Source organism: Trematomus bernacchii, unplaced genomic scaffold, assembly GCF_902827165.1.
Source record: "Trematomus bernacchii unplaced genomic scaffold, fTreBer1.1, whole genome shotgun sequence".
Classification (NCBI taxonomy): Eukaryota; Metazoa; Chordata; class Actinopteri; order Perciformes; family Nototheniidae; genus Trematomus; species Trematomus bernacchii.
Window position 1 is genome coordinate 5,652,829 of NW_022987739.1, and position 19,903 is coordinate 5,672,731.

A 19,903-nucleotide genomic window follows, 5' to 3' on the forward strand; every position below is an offset into this window, starting at 1 on the left:
AACTGCAGGGGTAAAGTCCGACTAAAGATTAGAGGAATGGCTCAAGGACTTACTTTTTTAGACATAGTGCTTTCTAACATTTCATTTTGGAATGGTGATGCTCCGAAATGTATCCCAGCCATGCCTTGGATTGCACTCCTTGCTATGAAAGCAATGCATAATATCATAGTATCTGAGCCACAGAAATTGGTCAAGCGGTTCTTTGCATTGAGGAGAGGAGCACAGGGCCCAGATCCAATCAGCTGCAGAGTAGAGGTGGATGTCCGCAGAATGCAGGTGGAGAAAAAAAAGGATAATGACGCACATGTACACAAACAATAACAGACAATACATTTGACTCACAATGGTGCATCTAACAACGTCTTTTTGTTGCACTTCACCAAAATGGTCACGCTTTGGAGCCCTTAACACAGACAAACTAATCCTAGGGCTGAAAGTGGAGAAATGTACCAAACAGAAGCCAAATAAAGTTTACCAACACGTTGAAAGAAGGAAGCTTTTCTTTAAATGAATAAAACATCAGATATAGGGAAGGCTTAAAACAAGTATCTCCCACAAAATGATTTAATAAAGGTGATAGGCTCTTCTCACCAATTGCAGGCTTTATTAATATAAATGCTGCTGTGCTACCTGAAATCCAACACTAACCTCCTTGGTATAAATGAAAATCCAAGCTTTATTCCACATGCATTATTCACAGGCGTATCCAATTAACGTGGAGGTTGGGCTGCACCGCCGTTCCCTCTCACCTCCATCTTTGTCTCTGCCAATTAGGCCCCGGCTCTCTGAAGGTAGGCGGTAATGATCACTACAGCAAGGACGAGCATCACAGGAGGGGGATGAGGAAGAGGGGAGAGGGGGGAAGATGGAGGAAAGGGGGGGGCGAGGATAAGTCTTTCTGTCTTTAATGTTGCCATGATGGAAAGCTACCCAACTGATGTCTCTTCTTAAACCAGCATCAGTGAGCTGAATAAACTCGGTTATTGCACACCTCGGGCTATCCCTTGGATCTCAACACTCCTCAGTAACTGATGGTGCCATGTTGCCTCTTTTGATTGAGGGGGGTGCAAAGCTTCGCACTGCAGACAAGCCCGTCCAAGAGAGATTAGAATTTAAGTGTTGAATCAAATTACTTTGAAAAGGGCTCTGCATGAGCGATGACTTAAATCATCTTCCATGCAAATCAAAACATTTTGAACATTTTATTGAATTAGGTTTTATTTTGTAGGTCTCCTAGTGGAGTGATCTGCCTCCGAAGAGCGCATGTAGAATTTGAATAAGCTCTTAAGAGTCGACTTTCTGTCATGAAACCAGTTTCTTCAATAGCAGAGACTGCATTTATGTGAGAGAAGACTGGGAGTTCTGTGCACTGACACTGCTCCTGACATTATTCCCATGGCCATGCAATACCTTCAGCTCAGTGTTTGTTTTATTGGATGCCATACAGTAAGTGCAGGTGGGATGAGGTGCCATTGGTGGCAGCTCTCTCTGTGTGTCTCTCTCATTGTCAGCCTCAATCCTCTCAATGTAATATCATGTCTGCCTGACCCGAGGGATTTTTCTCAGCCTGTTTACTCCAGTAAAGTGGAATCAACACAGCAGAACCACTCAAAGCGGAAGCACAAAATTACCATCTGAACAGGGTTTATCATAAGTTTGTTTTGCTGCATTTCAGTTAAAGCTGTAGCTTTTCCACCAACAGATTAACAGAATCAGATCTGAACTTTAACTGTGCTCGAACCATCCAAACCATTGCCTAATTGTTTCATTTTATTTATAACATGGGTCATTACATGAATGATCAAACCAAATGAATGTGTTTAATTATCCTTACTTTCAGCAGTGTGTGTAGTAAAAGTATGTAATTAGCTATTTGTATTATTAATAGAACAATTACGCCTCTCCACACGTCTCTTATGGAAATGAACCTCAGACTCGTAAGCCTCGCTCGGGCATAAGGCAACAGCGGACCTCTTGAATAATTGACGCACATTTTAATATTTCATGCATGGACGTATTTGTGTATGTTCTCCCTCTCATGGTAATTTGTTGTGCTGGGTTGTGTAGCACACGCCCTTCAGTATTGCTGTACTTTTCCGACATATTAACTGAACTGAGGACAGCCAAACGGTGATGATGATGTTAGCAACACTAGCCGGGCCTCTCGGTGACATGAACGCACTGTGGCCCGAAAAAAACCAACCGTGAGTCACACATGCAGACTGAATGAATTATTGATGGTGTGTAGACAGTGTCTGGTTTAAAGCCGTAAGCTGATAAGGTACAGTGGGCCACTTCATCTAAATAAACATGTCGAGATGGAGCTTGTTTTGGAAAAAGTCATTTGCTTATCGTGTTGCCAGTGCTCCTGCGTTTTTCCACTTGGCTTCTCTCACCACAGGCAAGTGTGTTCCTGCAGGAGACGGTTTGGGGTAAAAGAATCCACAGGGAATAAGAAAACAGGGACAGAGAACAGAAGTGTGAAATGACTTTGAATACATCCTTCCAAGCTTTTGATGCGTTTGTGTCAGTGTGTGTGCGTGCACAAGTGTGTTTGAGGGATGGCTCCCATCTTTCTCTACAAACTCCAGGAACTTTTGTAGCCGCACTGATCCGCTCCACTGGTGAGGAAAGAAGCCTAAGAGATCTACTTTACAGTGAATTATAATGGCTGCTTTCAGTTCACGGGAAAGTGCAGTTCGTCTTGAGCCTTTAAAAAATGGAAGGATAAAAGGAAAATAAACATTTATTTGGTTTAACTCTATTTGCATATGTACAGTATATCTTCAACATACTTCAAAAAGCACATGTTAGAGAAAATTGCTATTGGTTAATGTTGTATTAATATATAAAAGACAATTTGGAGAGTAGAGTTTCCCATGTAGTAAGGTTTCTGCAAGAATGTTTTATTGTTTGGATTTATTATCAATTTAGTTTGATCTGGTATCATTTGTTCTTAATTTGATCATAACAGAAGTGATTGACACATTTTACAGGAAATATTGTAGGAATCAGATGTTGGACTGGATCAGGTTCAGCCCCTGCAGTAAGGAGCAGTTGTTGATGACTATAAATAACACTCAATGATGTCTTGTGTTTTGACAAACGTAAACTGTAGTTGTTGCCTATTTAGTCAAGAATACATGCTGTTGTAAAGAAAAGCATTTAATTTTCTGTAGTACTTTATTTGTCTGTTTCACGGTAAGCTCTATGAACAGATGGGACTCAAACCCAATGGATGTGGTCCAAGTTTCTACACAATTTCTACAAAGTCTAAAAAAATAGAAAATAAGTTTAAAAACAAATCAGTGACATAGCCCTCACATGACAGAAACTCATCACCAGACAATGCTCCCACCTAATTATTTGGAAACTGATCTCCCTGTAAGTGTAATATGGGGCTCATGTAAGCCAGGCTTTAGTTTTAATTGCCAATTCCACATCCATAAAATTAAACCCACCCCCGTGCTCTCCACCCCCGTAATGGAATTGTTTTAATTAATCTATTCTGTATCTTTGTTCCCTTAAGGATTCACTGCCACAGGTCCCAACGAGGGATCACCACCCACTGAACATGTCATGGTATCCGGGCCTCAGGGTCCCAGAGGTGGCCCTGCTTTCTCTTCAGACCCCAACAACCACTTTCGGTGGGCCATCAAATCCATGCGTGCCCCTAAACTAGGTCCTCCTGGAAAGGCGCCGTTTTTAGGCAAACGCCCCACCTGGGAGCCTATGGAAGCAAAGAGTGGGCCAGTCGAGGTGATGACCCTGCCCACCTCCCTTCGACGGGACATCCCTGAAAACTATTCTGGTCAGGGGAAGGACCAGGATGGAGAAGATGTTAATGCTGCCAGAGTGGCATCAGGGGAGGAGAAGGAGATGGAGGGGAGCGGTGAGGGGAGCAACTTTCCTGATGGGTTTGGATTGAAAGCCAACAAGACTTCACTCAGCCAGACTGAGGCTGTGACTGTGGCAGAACACACTACTCTCTCCTACTGGCAGCTGGTGCCACAGCCCACCACCACACCTTCAGACACAGCAGAGGAGGCCAGGGGAGAGATCCTGTACGTCCACAGGCCCACCGACCACCTCTCCTCTGCTCCTTCTCGAAGAGGAGAAAGCAGTTCAAATCCAGGTTTCACTGCTTTATCTACAAAGAACAGCGAAGAAACCAGCGGAAAGGAAGTGGTGACATCTACACCTGAAGCTCGTATGGAGGTGCTGACAACCTCTGAAGTGACCACAGTGGAGCTTCTGACAACCAGAGACACGCAGAGGACGGACCCTACCACCACAGCAACCACCACAGAAAACTCCTCAGAGAGCGCCACCACCGAGGAGTCGTCTATATCCATCTCATGGGTTCAGGAAGACCGGGAGAAAACAACACCCAACCTCTCAGCGACTCCCGCAACCGGCGACGGATCTCAAACGACTACGGGCGTCGTTCAGTTGACCACTTTTGCATCTGACTCTAACGTTGGCGCCACACAAATGGAATCCAGGTCTGCCGTGTCTGAGTCCTTCGTGGTGGGAAGTCGGTGGACACCTTTCAAAACCCCAAAGTCAGAGGACCATAAAACGACGAAAGACAACAAAGACACAAACAACCCTTTCGGCATGCTCATACCCAACTGGGCCTTCGGACTCGTCCCATCAGGTAAGTGAGCTTCCCCAGTGTTCCTGATGAATGTGCTTCACTGTCACCATTATCCTCGTGATTATGAGTGATTATCTAATCAGTAGCGATTTATTGAATTATGTATGCAGCTCAGCGAGAGCCAGGATCATCCCTCACGTCCTCTCTGTTCTGAGGGGACATACAGTTCAGTAACATCAGTGTGTTGACTCCAATAATAATCCTCCACCTGAGTTCACAGCCTCTGCAAACCACCTGAAATATACACACCTCTCTTATTTGTACCGTGTGCTGTCTCTTGTTGTTTCATTCTACATGTCCCCTCTCTCTCCCACTCTGACACGCATCATGCATTCTTAATCCGGGCTTGTTCTCTCTTCTCTCATCCTCCCACGTTGGTTTAGAGAGACGGCTCGAGACAGAGAGGCAGTCCACTGACGTGAGACCAACTGGGTCCAGTGAAGTAATTAGCGGGTCAGAGCGGGTGCAATTAGGTGAACTGGGGAGAGGCGGAGGTCCTAGTCGCCATCAAATCAATGTAGACACAAACTACAAGATGGGACTTGTAATTGACTGCCGTCTCTTCTCCTTTCTCATTATTACAGTCTGTCCGTGTTCACTCTGTTCTTTTTTTCCGCGGTCGGTTCAACTTCTCGCACTCCAAACTTGTTGTTCACAGTACAAGCCGTGTCTGTGCTGTTTGATTGAGTGTGCTCACATTGATTTCTTTTGGTAGTTAATGGACCTGCTGCTGTGGCAGAAAACCACAGAGTAAATGAACATAACAAACGCTATGTTTGTAATATCAACGAACAAAATGTGTTTGCTTATGTTTTATGTATCAGTCTTCAATTAGTGGGATATTTCTTTTATGTTTCTGCCAAACTAATGTCATTCTTTCATTTTCGGCTCAGTGCATCTGGTATTTTCAGGTTTTTTGAAAATCCATTTACAAACTTCTGACTCGGATCATGCACAGCAAAGTGCATTTGTAAAACGTTTATTTATGAGACAATACATGGAGTGGTCAGAGCTAGTAGGGATTCAGTCGCTGCACTTACATGAAGCCTTTTGTTCCCCTAGTAATGAGCCATGTTAACACCTTAAACATTCAGACAGGAATGTGCTTCTGTCAAAGGGAAATGAACAATTTGCAATATGTTGAATAGAAGTTAGCTTGATATGTTCACTGTAAAAACGACTCACAATTACTTTTTCTAAATCTGTACTCCTTTTCTGTTACCTGCGTTCACATTTGTGTCAAAGATCTTCTCCTGGGAAGAATCACCACTTGGTTACCTCCATTGATTTGTAATTTCTACCAAAAGTGCCCCATTTTGGGTAGAAATGTTACCTTCTTCCGTTCATTAAAACCAGGAGGGGCATCTTCTCATAAAACTGTGGTTTTGGTATAAATGACAGCCACTAACCAATAAAAAGTAAACAACGCTTACTGTGGAGCACGACTGTGACACTAAAATCGTCTTTCAATGTCGTAAACATAGAGAATTATTCCGATTTCTTTCAGAAAGAAATAATTTGGTTTATGTACTGTAATTGGAGCCCAGTGACACTTGCTGAATTGTAATATGTTTACTGCAGAAGGAAATTAAAAGAAAACAGAATGTTTATCAGTATTTCGTGACATTTGAATGGACTGAGCGACTACAAGCAGACTCCTCCCTCTGAATGACCTTTTGTAGTTGTCAGTTATAGTGCAAGGAAAATTACAACAATTGTTCTCTCCCCATTACAGTGGAGAGATGGAGAGAGAGGAGGGAAAGGGCAGAAGGATAGACAGCTCTGGGGAGGAAGGATGGGGGAGAAAGAGAGAGGGGTGAGCGTGTCCTCTACTAGGCTGTAGTTGGGAGTACATAAACCTCTTTAATCAATGATCACACACTACTCTACACAGTCCCATGGGCCTCCAGGGAGCACGTTGTTCCTCCTCATTTTCCCTTCCTTCCTTCCGTCCTTTCCTCCTCCCTTTCTTTACACTTCATCCAATCTTCATTCATTGTTTGTTATCAGGCCAGTCTCAGCCCCTATGTGTCCTATTTGGCCATATATCAGAGTGATAAGACATCGGTGTATAACAGCACATCCAGCTTTCCAATTCCCCATCGCTCTGGCCTCCAGCTAAACCCACACAGATGGTTGGATGTATGCACGAACACACATAAAACTAAATGTATGGGAAAAAGCAGCAGCATGCCAAACTTGCTCAGGAGTAAACCTCGATAATCCACCCCGCATGCTTCACCATCATACACACACACAAAGACACAGAGTATACGTCTTAATCCTTCACTGCGAACGCTTTCAGAAAGTAAACACATTTCATTTTATTTGTTTTTTAATTACTCATATCTTCATTTCCATATTGTATAATCCTAAAGACAGTTTTTATACACGTTTGAATAGCACAAACAAGTTACAATAGCAGCTTCAACTGCAGAGAATCCCAACAGGAGTGGAAATACACCGAATGCCTCAGAGCACTGGGTACCCAGCCGCGCAGGGTGACGAAGCAAGGCAGGCGGAAACGGTACGGCGCGCTGTCTGTCCGGCCTTTTAATGACCAGCGCCCGTTTGAGACTCTGGCAAACAGGGAACAGGATGTCTCTGAGTTAGAGGCATCTTGACTAAAGCCTTGTCCCGGGCTCCAGATAGATCAGACCTCTGGCAACATCAATAACACAGCAGCCAGCGCTCACCCAAATTAGAGTGTTACATTTGGAGGAGAACAGCCAGCATCCTCAAGTGTGTGTGTGTGTGTGTGTGTATTCAGGGATGGAGGCGGGAAAGAAGGAGATGAATGGAGACAGGGACAGGCTGGGTTGGCATAGCATGGGTCTCTGGATAGATGTTCAGTTTGTCTGTTGGCTGTTGGAGTCCTTGGATAGGCTGTCTGGAGCAGCAAGACATTCTCATGCTGCATATAGAAGTCTATTGATTTTTCTGCCTCTCCCTCCAAGTGTATCCCATCCTTTATTTTCTCCATCCTTCTTTTTCTGTGTCTCGCCCTTCCTGGCTTTTTTTTTTTTTTTTTTTTTTTTTTCGCTCTCCTTTGCTCCCCGTCTCCTTGACTTAATGTCTTTTATTACATCTCTGGTCATTGTTATGACTCTCGCTGGCATAATGTTCTGATAGCCTCTTGAACTCCAATGTGATACAACACAGAGCAGTCAATTGCCATCTAACTGTATCCGTCCCCTGTACGATCCTCAGCCTCAGCAGGATCCTTGTCACTACTGTACCTTTTAGAAAAGCCTCACCTCCCTTAAATCCTCTGCCTAATCTGTCAGCCTACTATCTGCTTCTCGTCTCCAAGTTTCTTTTCATGGTGTAATGCCTCCATTTTTCCATATCAAACACTCCTGCTGAATATAATCCTGTGCTATTGGCTGCTGCATATTAAATGAATGGGATTTGTTAAAGAAGAGCCTTAAGGGACACTGGGCTTCATCGTGGTGTGGGATGAAATGGCGATACTCATGCTGACTGAGCACAGGCTCTTTGTATCCTGTCAACCAAGGGAAGCAATCTTAAGTGTTGAAAATGAGCTTAAGTACACTGTGGTAAGAAGAGATTCAGTGATTGTTCATAATGAAAGGCACCAGAATAAATCCAATGAATTTGCTTTATGTTAATTACGTCAGACTCTTCTAATCACCTGTCTAAGTTCCTGGGTAAAGTAGTGGTCCCTTCTCAGTAGGGTGAAGGGGGTCCATTATCATTAGGTCAGGGCTTCTCAAGAAAGAAGGCCAGTTAAACACAGAAAAACACGAAACATCATGATCTCACAGGTTAGAGATATCAAGTTTGAAACCAATTATACTGGAGAAACTAAATGTGCTAGATAGACTAACCTTTGTGACCTCACACACCTCAATCTTCACGTTTTCTGTACCAACTTGGATGTTGCTAAAGCTTGAATTGTTGTGTTTTCTGTTTCTCCCTGGGCAAAACCAATACCTCCGGATTAGCCTCTATATTGGAAGCCCTGGTCCTTGATAAATATTGTACTCTGGCTGATGCTAATCTCATATTGTGGATAATGGAGTTCCCTAAAAATGGAGTGTGTTGTTTAACCCTGGGGCAACAGGGCTGGCATCAAAGAACTGTTGCAGGCGGGAGTGACTGTAGACCAGACCACATGATACCTACAGCCTTCCCATGTGCAGAATTATCAGTAGCGCTAACAGGCAGAGAAGAGCTGGAATATTTTATCATCACTTCTCTCTCTTAAACTGAGGCTAATCTTGCTGGGCTAGAAGCTTAAAGCTAAGCTAACATGGCAACAACATAGGCAATCCTTTTGAGACAAAAGATTGTTTTGAATATTCAAAGCAACTTTGCTAATATAAAGTAGTTTAAGCCCAGGGTGAAAGAAACCTTCATGGACAGGAGGGACGATCAAGATTGTGAAGAGAATTAAAGAATATGGATGAGAGAAAGAGTTGCACACAAGTTATTAATCTGTAGGAAGTGTAAATGTGTTTTAAGAAGTTGTACACTAATGTCGAAGTTGGCGCGTTTAATTTGTTCTCACAGCAGTTTTCAGCATTCAAGAAGTTGTGTACAGACGCGTGTGAGCACAGCAGTGTACGATACCCAGTCTCTCCATGGACCAAGTCAAGTGCTGTGCCTGAAAAGGTCGCTGAACATCACAGCAAGCTGCGATATGAAAGGGAAATATTTGCCACTTTGCAAAGTGCTGTTGGTTTTTTAGCTGTTGAAGTTAAAGATAGTGACTAAATAATTCAGTAAGGAAATGTCTCTTTAGCAGGCAAAACACGGCAGAAAAATATCAGTGTTCACTGACATTCTGGGGAATAGAAAATGTTGATTTATATATTCAAAGTCAATGAAACAAACTGCTATGTTTGTAAAGCTAATGCACCATCAACATTTGTGTTTAATATTCTGCAGTGAGCCTGAAAAAAACAGAACAGGTGACTTAAACAGGTATTTTTATGGCATGATAAAAATGGTTTATTATCTTTGGTGCCACAACAAAACCTGGTGATTATTCAGCCTCTATAGGAGCCCCATCACAGACAGCTGTATTTTATTTTCTGTATGTATGACCCATAGCTGCCATTATGGCAGATGAATGACTCTCTTGACTGTCACTGGTGGCAGATCCACAGCAGAACTGCAAAACAAGTTTTATTGTAGTTTTTATGAATATTTTCTAACATCCCAGCCCTCTAGAGATAAGCTTGGGGGCTGATACTGTACCATGTTGACTTCAGCAACACAGTAACTTTGAACGCTAGCTTTAATTTCTGTTTCCCTCTGCACAACATATGCTTTGTAATAATCATGTCTTTGTTTAGATAGCACAGTGCCTTATGCTCACATATAAACAACGCGTTGTTCCGAGAGGATTTCTGGTCTCTAACGTGTTACTTTCCATAATATTGCATTTTTGGATTGGAAGTTTACAATAATCGTAGCTTTTTCCAAACCTGCCAGCATAGTGAATATTTACTCCTCTTGGCTTTAAGAGAAGACACAGTCAAACCCACAGGCTCAATGAGGAATATAACTACACAGTATAACATTCAGCCAAACAGCAAATATAACCATCAACTGCTTGTTGGAGCATTCAGGCGTCCTCATCTCCTCTGATTGTATTGTAGTCATTTTCATTAAGCCGCCTCTGTAAACCAGATAAGAGAAGTCCTGTGCAGAGCCATATGTCACCCCATTAAAACACAGACAGGGAATCACTGAGGAAGGTTTTTGTTCTTCTTACTTCTTCCACAATGAATTCCTATCTGACTTTTATTGTCAGTCACAGCCTTAGGACCCCTGAGGGTGCATGGAGTTTCATAAAGACACGAACAACATCACCCCTGTGTGCCACCAATTGGGAAATGATGGGAGGGATAGATGGAGACAGAGAGTTTGGCAGGAGGCTGTCAGAAGGAATATAATCCTGTGTGTGGAGTCATTGTGTGGCTTTGCAGAGTGGGAGAGACTTACCTGCTTGTGTTTGTGTGGGTAACCGTTACAATGGAGCATTCAGGCGCTATCAGATGAGACGTCAGGAATCTGTTTCCTGTTATGGAAAGGATATTTCACTTCTCTGTCTGTATCAAACAAATCTGTCCTCTTAGAGGTCAAAGAATGGAAGCTAGAAATACACAGCCATGTTGCTTTCAGATCAGATTCTCTCTGCCTCTAAACAAGAAGGATCTGGATATATATACTTCTTATAATGTGAAACTGCTTTTATGCCTGTTCACCCGACAAGATTTAAACATCAGCGTCCCTGAAATGCAATTTTTCTGCATTTTTATTCTCCAATTGCAGTCAGACACAACCGGTCACACATGCATGCACACGCTCATCAAAAAAAACGTAGCCGCCTGCCATCAAGGTCAACAGTGAATTGTGTGATTTTAAATTGAGGTATTTTCTAGCTACCGAGGAGTGGCAGCGAGTGGATGAGTGCGCCCAGCTGGGGTTTGGAGCTGCCACATTGCCTGACTGAGTCTACTCCCCCTCACTGAAGGCGGAGTCAGGGGTCTTTGGCTCCTGGCGTCAGTCACAACGCATCATGCAGCAGCCAGCCCACAGCGGGTGTAGGGGTTGAGGGGGTCTCCTCGTGTAGGGCATGTCAGACACACCAGCAGATCTGTCCCTGCGGGGAGGATTCAAAGACCTGGAAAAAAGCAGAGCATGTTCTTTTTTTTTAGGGTGGTGGGATGTGTGGATATGAAGGTGTAAATTATAGAATTTGCGAGTTCTAAAGATAAAAAGGGTGCGTTTGTTATAGTTGCTTCAAGGATTCGCAAGCTTCTTTTCATAGTTTCTGCTGGCAGGGGCACTGTGAGGTCATGTAAAGTAGTTCTTCTTTGTTGAGCTGAAAACTGGTCTCCAGGCAAAAACCCTCAACAGCTTGCGTCTCTTAATAGCTCTGCTCTGCTGTCAGAACAACTTCTTGATAGAAACCACAGTGGAATACAAACATGCAGGAAAAATGAGTATGAGATTCACAATGTGTGTGGCTTATTTCTTTCTGACTTGGGGCTCTTGTGTAATGGCAACACGCTGAACAACGTGTAAGGTCATGTGTTCAAGGTCAGGAAAGTTGTGTTAAAATATACTTGTTTTTGTTGTTTGTATTTGTGCATGATAATATGTGCAAGAAAGGTAGAATATAAATAGGAGGGTTGGGTGATTAATCATTGTCTTCTCTGTTAGTCATGTTTTTTCCGTGGTCTTATCCCTCTTCAAGCAGCTGTGCCAATCACAGTGGGGGCATGATGACAATGACTCACCAAAATAGGGAGAAGAGAAGTGTGCAAAACAGCTTTTCCTAATAGGGAACTAGTGTTGTTTTCTTTGAGCTGCAGACTTACAAGACACAAATAATACACCGCGGCACAGATGTGTTGCCAAACCGGATGATGCACTGTCGTGGGTGTCATTTATATTTGTGGGGTTATTGAAGGTCTGGTCAGATTTTTGCCATAGTGATGCGTGGTCTTTGTCTGAATCATAATGATCGATACTTAATATTCTGTGCATGTACAGTACTGCTTCATTCCTGCACCATCCTATTGAGATTGAACCAAACCAGTCAGACAGTCAGAGTTGTAATTGGAATATATTGCAATTTAATCTGCAGTTTAAAAATCCTTGGAGACTTTTTCCCTTGTGCTGTGTGTTTTTCCCTTTGTGATAATGTTAATCATTATAAGATGAGGGCCTTTCATGTCACCCAAGGGCAAACAAGTAACAATCTTAAAACATTTGGATTTAAATCCAGAATGAACGCTGTGCTGATTGAGGCAGTTTGTTTTTCAGCAGCCTGACGTAGCTTGTGTATGATGTCATAAAGCTACAGTCCCCGCAGTTGATCCTAGGGCATTTTGACATGGCAATTCATCAAGCTGCAGATAAACAGATGCAGTCTATCTGGTTGGCTTCAGTTTGCTGTTGTGAGATAGCAGATGACAAAAAGATGTTCCCACCTACTCACTCTACAGTTGTACTTTTTAGTTCGTTATCTGGAAAGTGTTTGGAGAGTAACTAATGAAGGTGTTTATGTCTATTTTTCAGGATTATTTTGTATTTTGTGACTCTCAGACCCAATGTTAGCCAGCATACAAACACCTCAGTGTGTACATTTGCATCCCTCTCTTATATGCGCCCCTCATCTCCCACTTGATCATCTCACTGGCCTTGCAGGGCATGAAAAACACAAACTGATGGGCAAAGTGCACTTCAAGGTCAGGAACATATCCATTCGTTTTTTTTTGCACCACTTTTTTCACCATTATAAAAATGTGAAGTACACATCTACATGTCTAATTGTACTGGAAATAGAAACTCAGCCTTGATCTGTGTGCACATCCCACACTTCATTTGATGCATACTAATCAAGAGTGTGTTTGTTCATTACGCGCTGTGGCATCACTTGACGAGTAACAATACATGTTGTATGCCGTAATCATGTAAGGCGGAATATGAATAATTCATGACACATCACCGACAGTAATTGTTACTATCTGCCTTGTGCACGTATACAATATTGCTAGATAATTTTTTTTAAAGTGGAATACGGTTGATTCAATATTCTCCTTTCACAAAGCCCTGAATATGAGAGTGAAGAGACATTGAAAAGAAGAGGGGGAAAAAAAAATCAAAGGTGGATAGAATGTGTTTGTGATGATAAGCCGGGATGGATTATTTTCTCGCCACTCTGACAGCGGAGATAATGCAATTTATTTAGGACGAATGGAGACGCCACAAGTGTCGCTCCTGTAACAATAGATCCTCAATTTCTGCGTAAGTCTCACCGCACAAGCACGCTGTATTGGGTTGTATTGAATTGCGGGCAGTTTACCCCCCTCTCCGGGCTGATCCAGTGTGACGCTCTGAGGAACTCACCGGGAGCGCATCGGCTGCTTTCTGCTGTCTCAGGCTTCTGGCACAGTAACTAATTGCAAGTGTCATGCTTTTTCAGTGTGTGTGTGTGTGTGTGTACGTACGCTTATTCGCGCATTTGTGTGAGCTTGCTTGGCGAGGCAAAGCAAACATTTAATACGAGGTGAAAAAGAGGCGAAACTCAACATATTGAGGATTCTAAATCGGAAAAAAAGTATTGGAAATAGTTTGAAATAGTTTGTCTTTATATATAAAAACAAATACATGTGTGTAACAAAAATATAGTTCGTTTTTATATATAAACACAAACTATATTTTCTATATTATAAATGGTTTTTTTCTTTCATGTCTTATGTCACATACACCTGTAGGATTGATTTACACCATTAAACTGATCCTAGCTCTTTGTGAATAAATAATAACATGGAACGGTTAAATATACTGGCAAGCGACTCTCAGTTATTTGAGTAATCCAGTATTGATAGCAGCTTTCAGCGTGCTCAGTAATAATAGATGCGCTTCTGTAATGGATTACATATGGAGTGTTTACAGACTGCAGTCTACATCAAGTGTTGTTTTCACTCTCCCATCTCTCAGATACACAAAGGCGTCTATAAGCAGCCATACGCAGGGCGCTGCATATGTTCAGACGGACAGAAATAGCTGCTCCCTCTTCTGCAGAGCTCATCAATCCTAGTTTGTCAGAGGCCGCTCAGCCTGGGCTCGGGACAGTAATCACACAGCTACACCTGCTCCATCCACAACCCTCGCTCTACGGGAACACATTCCCAGAGGATGCAGGGTGGCGACTGCAGCCTTTCAAGTGGTCAAGCTGGGATCAAGCCCAGATTCAGTATCTAAGTTGTCAGTTGTCCTTGAGCACTGACTTTCTGCCAGCCTGGGAACGCTCAGCCGGGTGTTCTGATCTCCCTGTGGAGAGGAGATCAATGGAGTGATACTTTATTATTCTTTACAACAACACACTTCAAACACTATGCAACCTCTTGGACTAATAGAACCGTAGTTTTCTTTAAGACCACATGTTCAACACCAACATTAAGCCGTTTTTTATTGTCAGGATAGGTGCTAAACGTGAAATCTTAGGTTGTCAAACATTCTGAAACATTGCCAATATAGAGCTTAAACTGGTAAAGACAGCCTGTGACTGTAGATGTTTACATTTTTTTACATTACATGTCACTTGTTAGACGCTTTTATCCAAAGGGACTTACATACTCAATACTGTGGACAACCCCCACAGGAGCAATTTGGGGTGAAGTGTCTTGCCCAGGGACACAACGACATGCTGACTGCAGTGGGGTTTGAACCTGTCGAACACATACGTACAACCCATTGTGCCACACGCCGCCGCGTATAAATAAAACCTATACTTACTGTACATTATAGTACATTTAGCTGTCACTTTCATCCAAAGCCACTTATAATAAGTGCAATATAAGTGTTAGTTCTAATGGCCAAGGTGCAGTCAAAACAGGCAGGTTTTTTAGTCTGAGATTAAAGAGTTGTACATTTTCAGCACTCCTGATATAAGGGTAGCTTATTTTGCCATTTCGGGAGCCAAGATAGAAAAGAGACAGGGTTTTTTAAGGCGATAACTGGGTCCCCCCCACAGTGAGGTAGTACAGTAGCTAACTGATTGGCCAATGCAGAGTGAAGTGCATATGCTGGAGTGTAGGGTTTAACCAAGGTCACGAAGTAAGAATCATATCAATGCACAGCAGGCCAGCACCAGTGTCTTAAAACAGACTTACAGAACAACCATATATGGCTTCAAATGACCTGACTGTCCTTTATTTGTTTTTTTAGTGTGAAAGGCCATGTTTGGTTCTTTTCTGTCCTGTCATTTCCAAACAGAGGTTTTTGTCGTGCTTGTTTTGACTGACAGTTGGAACAGTGGGTTAAAGAGAGAGGTGGATGCCTGGATTCAGGGAGGCGAGGCGCGCTGAACCTCCCCGATGTGTTTTCCGACCTCATGGACTGAGTTTGTTGTAATGCTCTCACTGCAGACGCTCAGGCTCTGCTCACATTAGATTGTCTGACTCTGCAGACTGACTGCTGGGGCGCTGACATCATCAGCACCAACCGGAGCAGCTCCACCAACAAAACCTAACCTCTGTGTCTCTCTCTCCGTCTCTTCTTCTCTCCTCCGCCACCTCCTCACCCTCCATTTCAACCCTCATGCAGCTCACCTCCGCAAATCAATCACTTTGAAGTAATCTGAGACCACATTGGAGTTTGCGTCTTAGTGCAAGAGAGAGGTGTTATCTCTATTTCAGCAGAAATAGGTTTCATTTTCCCCTGGTGTGTATTCAACTTGCCATGGCAGTAATTGTAGCTCATCTGCAGTGAGTGACTTGTCTGTCAAGGGGACACGTTGATACATGGATTATATTCCTTCCTGTGAGTCTGCATCAGTCCTTCCTGTCTGGGAAGGGATGGAAACTTTGAGACACTCGGGTCATGCAGATGACACGGTGAACGGTAACAGTCATTGCGTTTGGGACCAAGAAGACAGACATACTCATTAAGGTCAGGTTGCAATGGTTGTCACTTATCAGATAGTTACTGTAAGGTAATGAGTCAAGCATCACCTAAGATAACCCATGAGTATCAAAACTACTCCAGTAAAAAGATACCTGCACTTGATCTGATTTGTACCCAGATCTAAAAAGAGGGTTTTACTTTCAGCCATCACCTCAAGTGTTATTCTATTTAATGAGTCACATGATCGACCCGCAACCACAGCAGCTATAACCAATGCAGGCTGTTGTGTGGTTTAGTTGAGTGCTGTGTATTGCATGGAGTTGGAAGTAAAGACTGCATTGCATAGTATAGTGGCATGACAGGTATCAAATCTAAAATAATACCCTATTGTTTTGCATTATCACTTTATGGGTACTGGTACTGGTTGTACTTGTATCATCATTTCTTTAACCATACACAGTGCCACATTACCGTAACATCTCTGGTACACTCGCCATCATTTCCTGTTTGCATGAATACTATCTGCTACCCTGCTGTAGCAATGTCGCTGTTTTCTGTATTTTCTTTCGCGAGTACATCACCATCAAAACGATGAATAATGATTATGCATAATTATGAACTGTCTGCAGAACATTTTAATTTAGGCTTACCCCAGATGTGTAGTTGGACCAGGCGTAGGTGACATTCAGCATTGACAGAGCCACTTACACTGATGTATTATGTATGCCTTGCTCAACGCATAAAACACATGTTCACTGCAGTCATCATGCAAGTGACAATATGAATATTTCACACTACGTCAAAGTGATGATGACAGGGACTGTATTAAGTCCATGCTTTGCAGTTTAGTACAGCTATCCATATGGCTCTAACCGTGCTGTGTGCCTCAGCACCTTAGAGGGAAACATTTTAGCGGAGCAGCTCTGGGCACAGGTGAAGTCTTATCACGCTCATGGAGGGGAACACTTAAACAGGCCATTGCATGATCTCTTTCTCGGCAAAGCTATTACAAGGTTCAGTGAGTCCAAGCACAGCATCGCGGCGGTTGATAAGCAGGTGTATATACAGTAAATGCAAGTGTGTGCGAGTGCAGTTTTGCTCCAATCGTGTGTGTGTTTAACACGTTTATCTGTGCAGAGTTCAGTGTTTCTGTCAGCATAACCTTTTCTGCAGGCTTCCATTATGTTGAATTTGCTAACCACTCAGCTTGGTACTTCATGGGATTCGTAACATTTTCCTTATCCCCAATCCTCTTTCATTGCCCGTTCTAAATCCCGGGTGCATGTGTGAGTTTGACATCAGGGAGTATCTTCCCAAATGTGGCAAAAGGCTAAGATAATCTCTTAGGAAAGAGGCTTAGGAAAACTTCAGCTGATCCCATGGAGCTGTGAAATGTCACACGGAGGAACATATTTTAAGAAATAGTGCACAGGATTGAAGAGACGTTGTAGTATCTGTTCAATGTCAGGGGAAAAGACCTTATATGATCTATTTGATAGATATGCCTGCAAAGGAACTGACAGCTGAACTATTGTAAGACCTAATATATCTCTCTTTTGTGTCTATAATAAACTGTAGCGCTACAGAGACTGTTCTTCCCTCCTTCTTCTCTTTCTCTTTTCATTTCTGTCTTTCACAGAAAGACACACAGTCTGCATAGAAGAGGAGACCTATTTTAAGACCAGTGTGTAATTAATCATAAGCTAGCAGCATGCATTAAGAGAGGAGGAAATGTATGATAGCTCCCTAGCTGATATTTTTCTTGTGCTACTCTATACTACATTTTAATTTGTCTCCCTGCCTAATACCAGGGTCTCTCTGTTCTTCCTCCCTCCTCTCTGTCGCATTTTTAATCTGTTCTTCACTTGCATATTCATTTTTTGTTTCACATCTTTGCACACACACGCACCCTCCTAATTATGAAAACGCAAAATGTCATCTAAAGCCCTGACGTGAATATTTAAACACTAAAGCGCTCACATTTCATTTTAAGTTACGTGCTACATGTTCAGGGCTGATTCGAGCGTGTCTTGATCCATTCATGCATTACGTTTCCGTCTACTGTACATGTGAGGACACCACTAAGATTGCAGGCTCATGTTTGTGGACAGATGGTGAAGAACACAGTCTCATTTGTGTGTAATAAGTCGTAACTAATTGTCTGCAGATTGGATCAATGTGCTATTCTGCTGCAGCGCCACTCTCAGTCTGTATAACCACAGACAGCACAGCCACAATTTATCAGCGCTAGCAGATTCTACTGGAGGAAAAGTCCTTTTTATCTCTTTAGTAGGGCAATTTACTGGAACTGTTTAACTTATATAAATAAATTGTTTATTTTGTTAAGAAAGTGGACCAATAGAAATAGACCTAAAGGATTAGATGGCGTTAAACACATGCATGCCCACACACACAAGTAAACACAGTTGTCACACACTAGCTATGCTCTAATGGTCCTATCAGATGGTGATGCCATCCACTTAAATCCTAAGGAGCTTATTGATTATGTTTTAAGATATGTCACTCTCATTTTTCACGTCGACAAACTATAAAGCATTAAGCCCGAGCTGCAGTATTACCCTCTGTGGTGTGACTGACTCGCAGTGGTCTTAAGAAGTTTGGCCTTTTCGCTGCTGAAGCCCCCCTATCTAAGGCGACTTGATGACCCGCCCTCAGCTGTCAGTCACACTGTGTGCACCACTGCAGCAGATACATATCCACCTGTGCTGTGGCAGAGCTGAAATGTAAAACCAAAACTGCAAGCAGAGATACCCACATGTCAGACTTAGTGTGCGAATATTATCTCAACATTAATGTCCACCTGATGGATGGCCCTAACATGTTGTATCCCCAGAGGATGAATACTTCAGACTTATTTTACTATCAGGGCCACTTTTTTTGCGTAAACTATGTCATATTTTTAAATCTATTGTTTAAGAAAATACTTAAAACTCAGACAATTAATTCTGAATAATCAAAATGTAGTCTATTTCTGGTTTAGAAACAGCAGTAATGTTAATCGGCTTAACCTTTTATCTAGTTCCCCCTTTTCCTACATCATTGCTTGCATTACATATACTCATGCCTAATTTCTAGAATGATATTCTGTATTTTAGGCTTATAATGTATTAAATGCCACACACAAACACAATCATATACTATTTAAATGCCATTAAATGTCACCTGATGATGGCAATTTCGCGAGTTCATGTCACAAAGACATTACATTTCACAGTGGATTAGAGAAAGCGACCGCATGAAATTGAAGGTACTGTGAGCCATTTCTGTGTAAACGTGAAGCCACCTTGAAAAGCTTATTTTCCAAAATGGTTGCATTTTGACATTTTTATATATGTCATCGAGAGTGAGCGTAGGCCAACACAATAGCTTTTCATATCACATAACTTAACTGAACAGTTGCTGTTGACAGCAGCAGAGTAAAGTAGATTCAGGTTCAGCTGATAAACTCCCACATTACCCTATTTTCCCTCATGAAAACACACTGAAGGAGCTGTCGGTGACATGCTTTCATCCTGCCTGCTTGATGCATGGACTGAATATGGCACATTGTTGGGTTGTTAACATGTAGCAACAGCAAACTAATCATTTAAGCATGATAGAACAACGCAAAGCAAGCAATCTGAAGCAACGATATTAGTCTTTTTTAATATTTTCTACACTGCTGGAAACAGATTAACATTTTGATTTATCGTTGTTTACAGTGTTGGGCAAAATACTTTTAAATGTTAGCTATTGAAATGATAAATTACTCTCTTGATGGATGGACAGATGGATTGATAGATGGATGGATGGATGGATGGATGGATGGATGGACGGATTGATAGATGG

The 19,903-nt window shown here is 42.4% G+C and overlaps 1 protein-coding gene across 1 annotated transcript in view; it reads left to right on the top strand.

Moving 5' to 3' along the window:
• ncanb (neurocan b) overlaps window positions 1-19,903 on the top strand; it is a 134,265-nt gene that overhangs the window by 56,535 nt on the left and 57,827 nt on the right. The window contains exon 9 of the mRNA XM_034147910.1: window positions 3,530-4,660. Within this exon, the coding sequence (XP_034003801.1) occupies window positions 3,530-4,660 (1,131 nt within the window). The remainder of the gene's footprint in view (window positions 1-3,529; window positions 4,661-19,903) is intronic.